At 42.6% G+C, this 16,619-nt stretch overlaps 1 protein-coding gene across 11 annotated transcripts in view; it reads left to right on the top strand.

The window, feature by feature from the left end:
- The window catches only part of PLEKHM3 (pleckstrin homology domain containing M3), a 217,240-nt gene that overhangs the window by 36,242 nt on the left and 164,379 nt on the right, over positions 1-16,619 (top strand). For all 11 annotated transcript variants that reach the window (XM_073807339.1, XM_073807337.1, XM_073807338.1 and 8 more), the window contains exon 3: positions 7,371-8,306. In XM_073807339.1, the coding sequence (XP_073663440.1) occupies positions 7,371-8,306 (936 nt within the window). The remainder of the gene's footprint in view (positions 1-7,370; positions 8,307-16,619) is intronic.

Here is a 16,619-nt window from a genome sequence, read left to right on the forward strand (position 1 = left end):
AAACAAACCTTAGGATATTAGGAGACAAGAGGAAAAGAGATCCATAGAGAGGTAATTTTCAGATGTTATAGAGGAAGCGATTCTGAAGAAGAGGGAAAGAATTAGGTACAGAGTGAAGGTGGAAGGGTTAGCTTTAACAAGGAGGCAAGAAGCTGCTTCTTTTGAGACCAGAAGCTAAAATAGGAAACATCTATTGAATACTTAAGATGTGTCAGGCATCGTTCTGAGAGTTACTCATTTCTTCCTCACAATAGTACAATGAGGTAGGTGCTAATATAGCCCGTTTTAAAGATGATAAGACTGAGACTTGGGTTAAGTAATTGGTCCAGGGTTACCCAGCCAGTAAGGTCAGAATTATGATTTAAACTTAAGCCAGTTGGCTCTAACACATGTGGTCTTAACCACTGTGCTCTGTCTTACTTGTATAGGATATTGGTTAGTGTAATGTTGAAGTGAAGCCGAGTATGGTATATGTAAAGGAGCTCCCTATGGTACACAAAGAGATGGTGGCATTTGCAGTTTGAAAAGACTAAAGAAGACGTGGGAAAATTGTTCTTGGATTGTGTGTGGGATCCATGAGATGAACAAAAGAATGAATTGTCAGGATTAAAGCTATAAACGAAGTTGAGCAACATGAATCTATGTTTGACCGGTGCTCCGGCCTGAATATTTGTGTCCCCTCCGCAAAATTCATATGTTAAACTTCTGACCCCTGAAGTGATGGAATTAAGAGGAGGCTTTGGGGGTGCTCAGGTCATGAGGGTGGGGCCCTCATGAATGGGATTAGTCTCTTTTATAAAAGAGACCCTACAGAGCTCCCTAGCCCCTTCCGCCATGCGAAGTTATAGCAAAAAGATGGCCTTTTATCAACCAGGAAGCTTTATCTCACCAGTACCAAAGCTGGTACTTTGGTCTCAGACTTCCAGCCTCCAGAGCTGTGAGAAATAAATTTCTGTTGTTTACAAGGTACCCAGATTATGGTATTTTGTTATAGCAGTTGAAATGAACTAACATACCTGTGTTAATACTTCTGAGTCTTCCTCGAGCATGCTGGTCTTAAATAGACGATGGTAACGATCCAGAGTTGGTGCTTAAATCTGGGAAGTCTGAGCAAACAAGTTTTAACTATTGACTACAGAGTCTAGAGGAGGGAGTCCAGTGAAACAAGGAAGAGACTTTAAGGGGTGAGGTAGAAGGGCTTCATGTTTAAAGGTCCTTATAAGGATGGAATGGAAGGTAGGGGAGGTGGAGGAGTGAGAAGAATGAAGGAATACTGCATTGGAAGTTGGAAAATACTTTGTGATGAAGAGGTCTAAGAGGTCTAGGATGTTACTGTTGTGGAAGAGAGAATTAGGTCTCTGGAATCAAGGAGGGGGAGGACCTATGTTTGTAAAGATCCTAAAACCAGATGGCAAATTCATAACATGTATCTTTTCCCACCTCAGTGACATCATGGTGCTTTTTCCCCACTGAGTCTGGATGTGGCCTCAGCATCTTTCTCAGTACAGGGTTCCAGGCAGTCAGTAGCAGTCAGTGAAAGTTGCCTCCTGTCTCTGCGTCAGACAGTGCCAGAAGGGGCTATTACTCTGAGGGTGCGTGGAGCTAAGAGCAGGCCATTCAGTAAGAGGGGAAGTCCAGAAATTGGAGTTGAGGACTAGGGCTGAGTCCTGAAGCCTAGAGGTTGTAACTAACCCCAGAGAAGCATGCAGTCTTGGAGGAGGAAGTGGGGCTGGCCAGTGAGTAGACAGACGGTTCTCAGGTTGTCTGTATCTGCGGGAGTCTAGTCACATTCTCCCATGTTCTAGGCTGTCATGTAGTGCTGGCAGCACCTGGGTCAGAGCTGTGAGGTGAGGTTGAACCAAGTGGCACTGTAGTCTGGGAGGCTGGGGATGGGATCTGGAAGTCAAGAGACAGTAGCGGTTGAGTACAGGTCATTGGCACTGGCCATGCATGAAGAAGAGCCAAATCATAGAAGTGTCTTTGTTCTGAAGTGGCGCTATGGTTCCTCCTTTATCACTGACCTGGAAGCCTCCTATTAGAGTCATTTGCCAAAACTGAATTGTAAGCATCTTGAGGACCTCTGTCATCTTTGGGTCTCCAGTAAAGCTTAGCGTTCTACTTTGCACATAGTTGGTGCTCAGTAAATGTGTGTCAAATTGCTTTGCTCCCTTAGTTTTGAGCCCATGTGTAGTTGTAAATCCTGTTTCCTAGGCTTTCAGATCTTAAAATCATCTATCTTTTTAGCTAACAATAGCCTAGATAACCTGTAGAGAAACTGAAAAGAAAGATGATGAAGGGCAAAGGAAATGTAATAAATCTGTTGAACTTTGAGGGGCAGTCCTTTTGGGCTTGTCTAGGACAGAATGTGATTCTGTAGCATCGTGGTACTCCATTCACTCTCTACTTTGGCTTCCTTTCACATTTATTCATCTTGTTGTAAGAACTTAAATGTTTCCTTTAAATTTGCCTAGATAATTTTGATTTGGAATACTGACACCACATAGGCTTTTGAGTTCTTTGAAAATGTTAAAACGTTGCTCTTTATCTTTCATTTTGAACTATTGTCTGATCTTTGAAGTCCTATTCTTATGACATCATTCATGGTGTTGACTCGGGCAGTTCAGACTTTCTTGGTAAATTAAACGTTTACCTAAATGTTTCATTTATTGTGATCTGGGACATGCTGGTTTTTAAAAAAACAGAATTGCATAAAGTAACCCAAATAGAAGCACATTTTAATTACATATGCTAATATATGTGAACAGGCCCAATTATTATTTATAATATTATTATTACATATGTATACTGTCTAAAGGCTTCCTATTAAACTCTCTACAGTCTGGGCAGAAGGATTGTGGGTGCCGGGATGTGGAGGCAGAAACTTTTTAAAATCATTTCTTATTGATTTTCTTGGAATACTTTTATTATATAACTTAGTACATATTTGATGAGTGTGAAATAGTATCTGAAATATGAGTCATCAGGGTGGTGTAGCCATAGAGCCATGGGGCTTCAGAGGAGGACAGCTGTGTTCAACTGGAGGGGACAAAGAAAGGCTTCAGGAAAAGGTGAGATTTTATACTAGCTCTCACGTAGGATGAAAACATGGACAAGCAGAGATGCAGGGAAATCTAGGCAGGGAGAACAGTGAGAGAAAATGCCTGAAGGTCGGGAGGGGCCAGTAATGGAAGCCACAGCAAGTCCCCTGGCTGGAGTGTGGGGAATGGAAGAGAGTGGCTGCAGTGTGAAAGGTCCCTGGGGAAACTCAAAACGGAGGGGTCAGGCTAACCTCATCTGAGCCTCCTAATCAATCTCCATATCCCTGCAAGTAGGACAACCACCTGTAACATATTCTTGCACGAAAAAAAAACCCCAAAAAACCTAACTGGATCTTGAGATCTAAATAGCAGATGAGGGACTTCCCTGGTGGCACAGTGGTTGACTCTGCTCCCAATGCAGGGGGCCTGGGTTTTACCCCTGGTCAGAGGACTAGATCCCACATACATGCCGCAGCTGACAAGCTGGCGAGCTGCAACTAAGGAGCCTGCCTGCCGCTACTAAGACTCGGTCAACCAAATAAATAGGTAAATATTTTAAAAAATAATAATAAAATAAGTAAATAGCAGTTGATGGAAAACCTGGGAAACAGGAGCATTTGACTGATACCGTGAGGATACACTCAGCCAAATCCAGAATGTGAGAAATTCTACAGGACAAAGGAATGAATTTCTTCAATAAATAAATGGCATGAGAAAAAAAGGAGAAAGAGGGAACTGTTATAGGTTTAAAGAGGCTTAAAAGACCTACCAGCCAAATCAAGGTGTGGACCTAAATCGAGCAAACCATCTGTATAAAGAAATTTTTTGAGAGAATCTGGGGAAATGAGATACAGACTGGGTATTGGATAAGGAATTATTCATGTTTTGGGTGTGAAACTGGTGTATATATATATATATATATATATATATATATATATATATATTCTTATCTGTTAGAAGTACAGCCTGAAATATTTACAGTAGAAATGATAAAATGTCTGCAATTTGCTTTCAAGTATTCCAGCAAAAACAAACAAACAAACAAAAAACAATAAAAAGCAAGAGTTGGAGAGGAGTGGGAAAGAGGAAACAAGAATAGCGGAAACCTGATGACTTTTAAGCTAAGGGGTGAGCCCACAGGTGTCCATTTTACTCTTCTCCATGCCTTTAACTGTGTTTGAAATTTTCCATGAGAAAATGTGTTAAGGCTGGTCTAAGGAGTTTGGACTTTATTGTGTAGCACCAGGAAACTTGTGCAGGGTTTTGGGCTGATGGGGAGGGCATGGGAAAGGTTATGAGTGATCCAGAAAGGTTACCCCGGTAACTGAGTGTGACATGGTGGGGTGCGGGGGGAGGGCTTGAAATGGGAGCCCATTTAAGATCTTGATTAAGATGGTGGCCTGAGAATGGGAACTTTTTTGAGAACAGAAAGAGGAAATAATGGCAAAAGAGGAACTCTTCAGTGGGTTGGCAGTACAGAAATGAATGAGGTTCATGAGGGGGAAAAATCCCCTCTTCCTCGTCAATCAGTAGCAATTTTTGTCCTTAAGCCACTGCGCTGGGTACTGTGGGACCAGGGGGAGAAGGAAAAGGGGTCTTTGTTGAGGAGGAACTGACCCAGGTCTTTGTAACTAGCCACAGTGGAAAGCAGTGGGGAAGCAAAGAGTTCTCAAGTTCTTTTTGTTTATGTTTTTGTTTTTGCTTCTTGCTGTTTTTCACAAGGGACTTACTCTCTTATGGTTTCAGTATGAAATTTACAGACACAGTGATTCATTTTGATCACCTTTCTCTATTTTCATTGGGGAAACGGCGATAATCTTTGTCAGCTGTTCTACCTGAACCATTTATGATATTAATTAAGACAGAGGTCATATTGTTCATTCGTGAAATGGAACACTTTAGAAGAATGTATGTGATGAAATGATATGGTCCGGGGAAACAAAAGTTGAACTATAGTAAATTAACGAAAGCTTAGATTTAAGTATATAACTTCTGATTTGTCAATAGCAAAAATATTCAAAATAAACTTCAGATTCAGTAGAAAGTAGCAGCTAGAGATTAAAGAGAAATGGTAGTTCTCCAGCCCTCTACAGTCAGATAATTAATACTTCACACACAACATATTAATAAGGTTTGAAATAAACAGGCCCTCCAGAAAGGAATACATGCTGAGAATAGTTTTCTGATCACATCTGTTCTCTTCTTTTCCAAGAAATTACACTACAAACTGCAGCCTATAAGGATGGGCCATTTCCTATGATTAACACCCCTCTTTTCTATCTCAATTTAACATACCTATTTAGAGAGGGCTGAGCCGAGGTGGAGAGAAGATATTGAAACACAGTGCATTCTTTACCTTATTTTGCAGCAAGAAGGTGGGGGAACTTTTGAGACTCCCTGTTAGACTTCTATTCAATCCACCCAAGCTGGCATCTGACACCCTAGCTTAGACAGTCAGAAAGGAGTGAGGTTTGCTTCTGGCTTGGGTCCAATTATAGTTAGAATTTCTAATTCGTGGAAGCTGTTGTAAAAAGCTCTCAGGGAGGAAAGAAAAGGAGAGGAAAATTCCTAGCTAAAAGCAAGAGAGATGGTTTTTATTTTATTCGGGGATACATGCCTGAGCTGTTAGGTCACAGGAGGGATGGGGATGGAGGGATGCGAGGTTATGGGTCTTATTATGGAAAAGGTTGAACTGTCATCGGCACCTGATGGAAATGAGAGGCGGAGAGGTGGCATCAGTGTCTCTAACAGCACTGCCTCTCTTACTGCATTATCAGAAAAGAAAACGGAGAATAGGCATCCATTATCTCTCTCTGCAAAGGGATTAGTGTGGGTTGCAAGAAATTAATGGCTTTTGAATTACCACAGAAATACTGATGAATGTCAGGAGCAGAGATGTAAAGCAGGTAAAACTGGCTTTTCTCTGCTGCATTTCTCTCATTTTCTCTTTTGGTTTTTGCTATTTGAAGATCTAGATCTGTGTTACTCTTTTTTTTTTTTTTTTCTCCAGCCAAGATCAGAAATCATACCCTTTGGGAATGTGATTTCTCTTCTTCAGGGAGTGACTCAATTAGTGTATGACTGTCTCCGACGTGTGTCAGCAAAAAGATTGAGAAACATCTCAGAAACGAAAAGCTGTACTAGGGAGGAGAGCTCCCTCATTTTCATGCCTGTTGAAAGTATCAGGACATCTCCCAAGTGACAGTCCCCTTTTATTAAAGTATGAAATTTGTATCTGTTGCAGCTAGTCATTGATTAAAGATGGCATGACCAGATGAACTTGTGAAACACAGGGGAAGAGAAGGGAAGGGAATTATACCTATTATATGCTGGACATAATAGTAGAAGCTTTATTTCTACTCTAATTCAACAAGTACTTACTAAGTACCTACTGTGTACCAGGCATTACACTATGTGCTGTGATATAAGGATGACAGGACAGGCCTTGCCCCTGTCCTCAGTGGAGCTTACAGACCAGTGGCGAAGACGCACTTCTTTAAAAATTATAAATTATTTTTATAATTTAAAAATTATAAACTGTTTTATAATACAGACTGATAAGAGCCCATTAGAGAGGAATAAAATAGTAGGGATCCCTGATACTGACCGAGGGATGTGTCTGTGCAGGCGAGGGAGTGGGGTTGGGAGAGTCGGGACAAACTCCCTTTCTGGAAGAGAGGATGGCTGAGTGAAGAGTAAGTGTGTCATAGCTGGTAGAAGTGGTGAGAAAGGGGCATTGCAAGCGGAGGGAACAGCGTAAGCAGGCTCAGAGGTGAGAGGAACTGCTATCCAAGCAGAGATCTAAGAAGTGAGTAGTTGAGGCGTGGCTGGAGAACTGGTTATGAGCCAGAAGGCTCATGGCCTGGCCTTGAAGACTGATGGGGGCATCTGAGAAACAGGAGTTTATGAGAAGTGCAGTGCACTTCATGCTCTGGTCTTTCCACTGGCCCTTCCTGGCTTTACCTACCTAAAGAAAGATGAGTATTAGCAGGGAGTTAGGTCAGGTGGCAGGAGGAACATTCTCTCTCTCGTATTTGGTACTCTGTAGAACGTCATCTAGAAAACAAGAAATCCTGGCAAAGCACAGTTGTTTCATGGGCCCACATGGCAGAGTCCCAGTCATTCGGTGTTTCTGTTTTCCGAACGGACTTCTGCATGTCACATTGACCATGAAACCCCAACACCCCACTCCCCAGTACTTACTCTTGAGGCAGAAGGATGTCAACCCCTGATCCGTTTGGTTTCTGGCACCTGCCTTTTCATCTCATTTGTTCATTCATATTAATGGATTAATATGTTGCTTCCTTTTATTTTTTTTTCCTTTCTTTCTAGAACACAAGGAGGCATTCCCAAACATTCTGAAAAAGGGTTACCTGGAGATTCGGAAGGACCATGACAGTTACTGGCAAAGCTGTTACGCCGAACTCTCCCCCTACAGCTTATACTTCTACAGCCTCGACAGCAGTGGGAATCAGAACCTCTGTGGAACGTATCAGCTGTCACACTTCCAGAGCATATCTGTTCTGGGCAACCTCGAGGCCAGGCTGGTGGATACTGTTCTGTATGACAACACTCAGCTGCAGCTAAAGGCAGAGTCGCCATGGGAGGCTTTGGACTGGGGGCAGAAGCTTTGGGAAGGTGTGCACGCTGCCGCGCCTGCTTACATGGGACGGCCAGAGGAGCTGGCTGACTCACCGGGGCTCGGTCATCATGCCGACTGTCCACAGAATCGTTGTTTGCAGAAGAAATCCAGTGAGCTGCTCGTGCCATCCCCTGTCTTGGATAGCCCCAAAGAGTACCAAAACATCCTCAAATCGGGGACGCTGTACAGGCTGACCATCCAAAACAACTGGAAGGCATTTACGTTTGTCCTGAGCCCGGCCTACCTGATGGCTTTTCAGCCTGGCAAGCTGGACGAGGATCCCCTGCTGAGCTACAATGTGGATGTGTGTCTGGCCGTCCAGATGGACAACCTGGATGACTGTGACTCTTGCTTTCAAGTCATTTTCCCCCAAGATGTCCTCCGCCTCCGTGCTGAGACCCGGCAGAGGGCCCAGGAGTGGATGGAGGCTCTGAAAACGGCTGCCAATGCGGCAAGGAGTTCAGAACAAAACCTGCAGGTCACGCTGAGGACCAAACCCAAGGATCAGATGGGTGGGCATGAACTCAGGAAGAACAAACGCCAGTCTGTGACCACCAGCTTCCTCAGCATCCTGACGACTTTGTCTTTGGAACGAGGACTCACTGCTCAGAGTTTCAAATGTGCAGGTATGAAACATATTTTCAGCCTAAAGCTCATTAAAGAATAATCCTGAATCCCACAATTGGAATTCACTTTAAAAATCCCCTTAAGAGACCAGTCCTAGCTACCTCTTGTTGAAAAGGCATGTCTCCTTTAAGGAGTTTGCTATATTAAACCATCTGTCCGTCTTCATGCCATGCTGGTGAAGTAAGTAGAAGCAGCTCTGATCTACCCACTGAATCAGAATGACTTGGCTGAAGCATACCAGGCTAGAATTTAGGCTTCCTGAGTCTGCTGTGATGACATTTCCTCAGCCTTCTTAAATAAAGGTCGCTGGGAATGTGGATGTCACAGATTGTCTCCTAAGAGACATTCAAGCCCAAAGCTGACCACTAGCACTCCTTAGGCGAGGAAGATGTCTGTAGTCAGTAACTGTCATTGATCATGACCTTGTCAAACCCTGTTAAGGTAGGATCCAGAAAGTCAGCCTTGACAGAAAACCTGGAGGTGGCTAAGAGCAGGGCTAAGATGATTCAGCAGATGACCTCTGAGTCACGATGGGCCGGTGCCTCATCCTGGGGAAGCCTGGGGCTACTGGAACTGCTGTGGAGGGTGAGATACAAGGTGGAGGCCAAGGCAGTCATCTGTTAGTTCTTAAAACCCTGTAACTGCTTCTCTCCCCTACTCACCCTTCCTCTCACCTTCCCCCAGACAGTAAACCAGAAAGAGAACAACCCGCACTAAACCAAGTCTATATATCTCCTGTAAATGAAATCAAGTTATTTCAGTAAACCCCACAATTTGTCATAAGAAATTTACCATGAAGGTAGCTTTAATTGGAAGCCTGATTTGGAAAATTTCAATTCAAGTGTATCAGATTTAAGTATGTTGTTTAGAAATGAACAGGGAAGTCACCACCAGTCAAGACTAAATTTTCAATTTCGTGCTTGTTCCTGCATTGAAAAGCCAAATAGTGGTCACAGTGAAGCTTTGAATTTAAGTTAGTTATGATGATCGCCTTTACTACTGAAAAATAATTTACCCAAAGGGGAGATTAAGTAAGTCATCCCTGCTCTGTCTGGAGGGCCTCAGTAACTGGGAAGCAGACACTTGCAGGGTGGGATGGGAGAGACCAGCAACCCCGAGCCGATAAAGAAGCTGTACTAGGTGAGGACCGTATGTGTGCAGGCATGAGTGACCTTGTGTTAAGTCAGCCAGCTACTTTTGAACTAAGGAGATGCTGGCTTTAGCACAGTTTTTAGAAATTATTGACATTTCAGTGTCTTATTTTACTAGTGCATGTATTATATTTCAAAGTTCCGCCATTGAACAATAATTTATAAGTGCTTACTCTGTGGACATGCTGGAATTATGGTACACTCCTGTGGCTTTAGACTGCTGAGAGGGGCAACAAATCTGCTTTGTTATTGGAATCAGGGAGAACAGCTCAGCTTAATTTTCAAGGTAGAGACCAGAGTATGAACCGGGAAACTTTCTAGTAAAAGAGACAAGAAAAGCCTCAGGTGTTAGAAAAGATGGTCCCTTTGTTGGCTCCTACTTCACCTTCCTCTCCTAAGTTTGCTTCCTGATGGAGTGTGCCCTGCCCACATTCTGTACCACCTGAGTAGCATTTCTGACACTTAGAGGAAGGAGAGATGCAGGTAGAGGGTACCATTCAGCAGGTCTACCACATCTAGCAGATGGAGAAATTAAAACAGGAAAAAGGCATAGAAAGTTGAGTAGGAGAGACAGGGAGAAGGAAGCTAAGGGGAAAAGAGTAGGAAAACGATCACATGATGGGCTGGGATAGAACTTGGGGCAGCTGCTTTAGGGTCCGTGTTTTAGGATGCTGCCCTTTGCTGTGTGAATCAGGTGCTCACTGAATAGCTGGCTGGAGAATAGGGTGGGGATGGGTGGTAATAGGGAACCCAGGAGACAGGGGTAATGTAGTCTAAAACTCCTTTGCTGCCCAGCTTTTACCTTCATGCTTTGATTTGGGGTTCTAATGGGGCACAGGTAGGTTTCTCATTTGGCATGGGGAGAAGTCAGTCCTAATTTGTACAGTGCGGCTGACTCTCAAGTAGAAATTTTTAATTTCACTTCAGTGCCTCCTCTTCCATCAGAAACTGCTACGCTCCGTTGCTTTGTGGTACACGTGGGTTATGGGTAAGCGTGCCTGCAGTACCGGTTTCCTACCTCAGGTAGGAATACTTCATCTCCTGTAGGGGGCAGAGTCTCAAAAGAAAAATATCAAAACTTGGTAAGCAAACCTCTGAATGTTTTCTAAATTATCTGGGAGGCTGTTTATTATATCAAAGATTATTATAGCAGATGGAACTTTAAAAATTGATTTATGTTTCTCACAAACACAGTTAATCTAAACCAGCTGTTTATTCATTTAGTACTTGTGTCCCCTAACTTTTCATCCTCATAAAAACACACATTCAGTGAAAAATCTGGTTGTATAGCGTGTTTACCTCCCAAACTGTCAAAAAGTCCAGTAAATCGTTTTTAGTTGAATCTTGGCTTTATCATTTTAGGGAGAAGCTAATTCACAGTATTTCATGGTTTAAGTGAGCCTCTTTAGACTACAACTATTTATGTCCACTTAGTCCCTCCCCCTTTAAATATTTTTGATGAATAAACTTTAAAAGTGGAAGATTGCACTGAGCAGCTCTTTATCATGATGTCATTCAGATGCTATTTGGGGGAGCCACAAATGTTGGCTTTTAAATCTACAAAATAGTGCAGTTGGCCTCACTTCGCTAAATTCTTTCTGTAGGTGAAGAATTTTCTATATCCTTTTTTGAAACTTAAAGAGCCCTTGCAGAGAAAATGGACTCTGACCATCCCCAAATGCCTGAGGTTACGGTTTTAAAAATACATGCTTGTGCATAACTGTGTATTTCTTAACATGTGCTTGAACTTTTTATAGTTGTATTTGATTATGTGTGGTTTGTTCCATGGCTTCCTCTCCAGATCCATGGCTGCCCTGTATTAGGAAACCCAGCTACAGTGGTCTTCTTGCTGTTCCGGAACCTACCTTGGTCATTCATGCCTCCAGGGCCTTTATATTTGCTGCTCCTTATTCCTGAGAACATGCCTTTGAAAATCACGTTTTTCCATTCATTCTACCATTTATTGTGCGCTGAGTTTCTGACCACATGCCCCAAACTCAGGTGCACCTGGACGAGTCAGTGCTGTGAGAAAGCAAACGTGGTCCCTGTCCCTGCCTTCATGGAACTTGCAGTCCCCTGGGGAAAACAGACACTAATCAGATGTTCACATCACCAATGCCAAATGGCAACTGTGAGCTGGGCTGCGGAAGTTAGGCCCACAGGTCAGATTAGAGAGCTGTCAGAGGTGGTGCCGTGTGGAACTCTGTGAAATTGCAGACAGTCATTTTTGACCTACAGAAAAAAGGGCAGTTTGATAAGGTTGAACTTCATGTTTGACCCTGAAGTCCCAGAACGTTCCTGAGCAGAGGAGCACGTGAGGAAAGTGGTGTTTAAGAACAATTAATTTGCTGGTGCTTTAGCACAGCTTTACAGAAACACATCTGTAGCAGAAAATGAGGAATCCTTCTTTAATGAAGTCACTGGTTGGGATTCAAAATTATGTTCGGCAATGGGGCATCTATAGTGTTAAAATATTAATGCTAAGACAAACGACTGTGCAGCTTATTAAAATATTTATGGGGTATGTACCTGTAAGTGGTTCTACATGAGGTTGTTCACAAAATGCTGTATAAATTCAATTATAAGGCAGTAGCCCGGTTTTCTTCTGGAATTAGACATGTGTACATACCTGTTTCCCCTCGATAGATGCATGGTTTTCTTGGCACTAATACATACAGATTTCTTCCTCTAATTTCCCAACAAACAAGAAACCTAGCAATTGAGTATTGTGATAAAAGGGCCCAGGCCCTTTTTTTTATAGATGCTACAAGAGATGCAAAGCTCCGGTCTTGAAGTGTCTTACTGCTTTGTAATCTGAAGGTGAAATCGGACAGCCCACTGTGGGGCAGTGTTCCTGATTCTGAACTGAAATTGAAAATGTTAACGCGAGAGACAGCAAGAAAACAGTGGGCTGAGGGGATCCCCTCCACCATCTCACACTGTCAGTTTTTATGGTTTTACTCCTTCGGCTGCTGTTTAACCTCTTGGGACTGCTGTTGGTAATTACATCTCTCTGGCATTCAGAGCATTTTGCTTTCCTTTTTTTCCCCCCAGCCCTTGGGAGGGGTAAGCCCAAGGGGGGGGGGGGGAGTTTTGCTGTGAATTCTTCAGCCATTTAGTGCAAATTCCTGTAATTACCGGCATTGTGTCCTCTCTGAATGGCACATAATACAGCAGAAGCCATTCCTAATTGAGACCTTACAGGAGGTACAAATCCTCTCTTTGTTCAGCCTGACAAATTAGTGCCAGAAAGTGGCAGGGTCCGAGTGGGAATCAAAGGCAAGAAACACAAAGATGGAACTTAAGGCTACAGTAATAACCCTCTCTTGTCCTGAAGGGAGAAAAGGAATGACCAATGAAAAATGAAGTTTTTTTTGTTATAAATTCCCTTGACATGACAGCACCTTGGGGCTGCTCTATTTATTTAGCAGAAGTGATTAAATAGTAATACAACAGGACTGCCCATTGTTTCCACGGGTGCCCCCCACCTCACAGACCCCTGCTGCCTCGGCTAATTGATTGACAATGAACCTCTGATAAAGAAGTATGTTGTTAGGACCTGAGGTGGGGGGAGCCTTTTCTCCCTCTCTTTGTGTGTTTGAGTGAGTGAGTGTGAGTGTGTGTGTGTCTGAGTGTGAGTGTGTGTGTGTCTGAGTGTGAGATTTCCTTTTTGCTTGCATTGCACTCGTTTTTCTTTGCCCCGCCCCTTTTCTCCCCTTCTTCTCTCCCCTTGCTTCCCGCCACCCCTCCACCCCTCCACCCCAAGCTTTTCAGCAGTTGCTCCCAGCCGACATTCACAAGCAGGTAGTGAGGAATGAGGATTGTAGTGCATGCTTTTGACAAATTTATCTTTGGAGCAAATTTCCTCCTCTCCCCCTGGTCCATTTAAGGCAGAGCAGCTGTGTGAGAAGAGAGAAAAGGGTAAGAGGGCTGATTATTGGTTCTTTAAGGTCAGAAAAGTGTTCTTGTTTTTGTTTTTTTAGTTTCTCATTTGTGGGAACGGATGTCTGAAGCTAGTCTTTCAACTAAGAAGGTGTGCGCTAATAACATTTACATGTGTGTGTGTTTTGGAGGTGTTGTGGAATAAGAAATAAAAATTTGAATTATTTAATCTCCCCTCAGTTCCTGAGAAGCCAAGATTGATTATTTTAGGATAGAACCTGGCTGCTTGTGGTGTAACTCAGCACCCCAAGATTGCTGTAAATTGTGGGAAGAGGACCAAAGGCCTCTAGGCAGATAATTAATAGCCCCTGGTTATATATGCCCAACTAGCTAAGCTGAAGCTAAATCCCTAATTTAACTCTGTTACAGCTGCAAAAACAAATCATTTCAAGCCCCTATGAAAGCAAAATATATTAAACAAACAGTATCGACCTTGTTAATACCACATGGCATTTCATGTGATAAATGAGGGTGTCTTTCTGGCAAAGGCCTGTTTTATGACATCGTTTAGACATAAAGGATACCTTTACCCTGGTAATATAAGCATCCCTGATAGAAAGTATGGAGTGGTTAATTATTCATTACATAGCCGCCAGTCTGAAAGTAAGCAATATTTCTGAGTTGGGCATAGTTACTTACTTATTGGCCTCAGAGTAAATCATGCAGAATGGCCATTCTTAAGAAAAAGAGAAATTGAATTTGGGAACTAGTTGTGCATGTGAGTCTAGGTAAAGAAAGGTCTGTAGGCTTTCAAGTGCCAAGAAGGAAAGTTATACAACTTATAACTTAGGCTCCTGAAAAAGCAAATTCTAGCATAGCCAAAAATCTGTTTTGATTCCCGTGTGAAAAATTAGGGTATCCTCTAGTAGCCAAAATGCCAGATCTCCTAAGGCAATGAGAGACAGAAATAAAAAGACATTGACTTTCCATGGTATCTTTACTACTATTTTCAAATTTGTCTCCCACTTATTAGGGATAGTAATACAGTGAAGATTTATTTGACTTAAGGAATAGGCAAGTAGCCAATTGGAGGAGAAAAAAACAATTAAGGAAGACTCAGCTATGCCCCTCAAAACATATAAATAGCTTGGATAAATGAGAATTGTTGAGTCCATTGTTGCCTTCTCATTTTGTATTGTCTAAGTTATTTTGTTTTTGAGTGTATTTGACTGTTATCTCCCAGAGAAGTAATCTCTAGTTAGTTAGTTAGTTAGTTTTTTGTGCGTGCTGGAGGGCTAAGTTTTATTTCCCCAACCTTGAATATGACCACGGAGGGGTTGCTGACAGTAAAATCCTTAAGTGGAGTTTTAGTGGAGGGTTTATTTCAACAAGCATTTATTAAACCCTTCATGTACACCACACACATGCTCTACCGGGCACCTCAGGATATCTAAGTGGGAGTGAGGTGCAGGCTGTGCTCTTCAAAGACATCTAGAATAACTACCCCAAAAAAAGGGTATGGGGGGTTGGATGGGACTGAGAGACAAAGCGGTCAAGCATCATGGCCACTGGTTTGGAGACCCATACATCCATGTTTGAGTTCATGTCAGAGAATCCCTGTTGTAGAGAACTTGAAAGCTCAAGTGCTAAAGGGTGTCTCTCCTCACTCCCGCATTTTAAACTTTATCCTCCTACTTCCTGCAGAATTAATCTCAGGGGAACATCGCCTCAGCTTTTAGTACCATCTGTCAAAGATAAAACTTGAATTTCTCTTATGTGCTCATTAGGTAGTAGGTGAGATGGGAGACATAAGACAAGCATAGATGTGGCCTGGACCCCCAGGACTCTTTAGTCTGGTTGAAAATGCACAAAGGAAAAATGAGGGATTACTAGGCAGTTAAGTCAGATCCATGCTTAGTGTTCAGAAAGGCATTTGGCAAAACCCTCAAGACAGAGAAACTTGGGTTATCAGAGACTTTAGTTATGTCATTTTGTGAATGGTGAATGATTGGCAGCTCTACCCAAGGATTATTGACTAATGGATTCCTTTCAGCCTAGAATGTTGTCAGTAAAGGTACATGATAACAATGAGAAGCAGCACACTTTAGTAATTAAGAACGAGGACTCTGGAATCAGACTGGCTACGTTTCTAGATCTGCTACTCACTAGCTCTGTGACTCTGGGTAAATTACTTAACCTCTCTGTACCTCCATTTAAAAATCTCAGATGTGAGAAAATAATCACATCTACCCCAGAAGTTTGTAGTAAGAATGAAATGGGTTAAAAGGGCTTGGAACAGGGCCTGGCACATGGTAAGTGCTATATAAGGATTAGCTATTTTTATTATTTGCCCACATAGGACAATAATTACCTGGATAAAGATATCATAGGCATACTTACCAAATTTGCAGCTATCTCAAAACTAGGTTGGACAGCTAATATGTTGAATGAGAGAATGGAGATTCTGAAACAAGCTAGAGGAATGGACCAAGCAAGGTGAAATTTAGTAGGGATTAATAGATAGGACTATACTTATATTCAGAAAATTAAAGGCAAATATAGAAGGTAGGTTCTTCTGGTCTCATGCTCATGTGGGCATGCAGATGAAGCCATGGGGAAGCCAGCATTTGTGCTGTTGTGCCTACACCAAATGCATTCACAAAGCAGGTCCAGAAAGAAGAGAAAACATCCTCACTGTGGCCAGACCCCACCTGGAGATGTCGGTTATGGATGCTGCTCTGGAAGAACAACCAACCACATCTATTGACACCTGATAGGATAGTGAAAGGACTAAAAACCATGCCATGTAACCTGGAATAGGGAGGACACAAGTCGTCTCCACATTATTTGAAGGCTGCCATTTAGAAGAGAAAATAGGCTTACTTTATGTAATTCCACTGGATCAAAGTAACAGAAATGCCCAGAGTAGAATGGATTTTCCCTTATTGAAGAGGGTTTGATGGCCATGGGTGAAAATGAGTAGAGTGGCAAGAGCCCTGGCCAATGAGACCAGAAGAACCTCAAGGCCAGTCGCCTAACTTGTCTGAGCTACGTGTTCTCCTCTGCAGGATGAAGAGATTTATTAATTCAGCCCTTCTGCAAATATTTATTGAAGTTCTACTATGTTCTAAGTACTATGCTTGATGTTTAGTGAACAAGATAATCCCACTGTGTGTCCTCACAGAACTTGAAAATCGGAAGCCAATTAAATAAGTAACGATAGCACACGAAGGTCTTTGAGTTTCCCTCCAACGCTTCCATTTGTCTGGGATATTTTAG

The sequence above is a fragment of the Tursiops truncatus genome, chromosome 7 (genome assembly GCF_011762595.2).
Source record: "Tursiops truncatus isolate mTurTru1 chromosome 7, mTurTru1.mat.Y, whole genome shotgun sequence".
Classification (NCBI taxonomy): Eukaryota; Metazoa; Chordata; class Mammalia; order Artiodactyla; family Delphinidae; genus Tursiops; species Tursiops truncatus.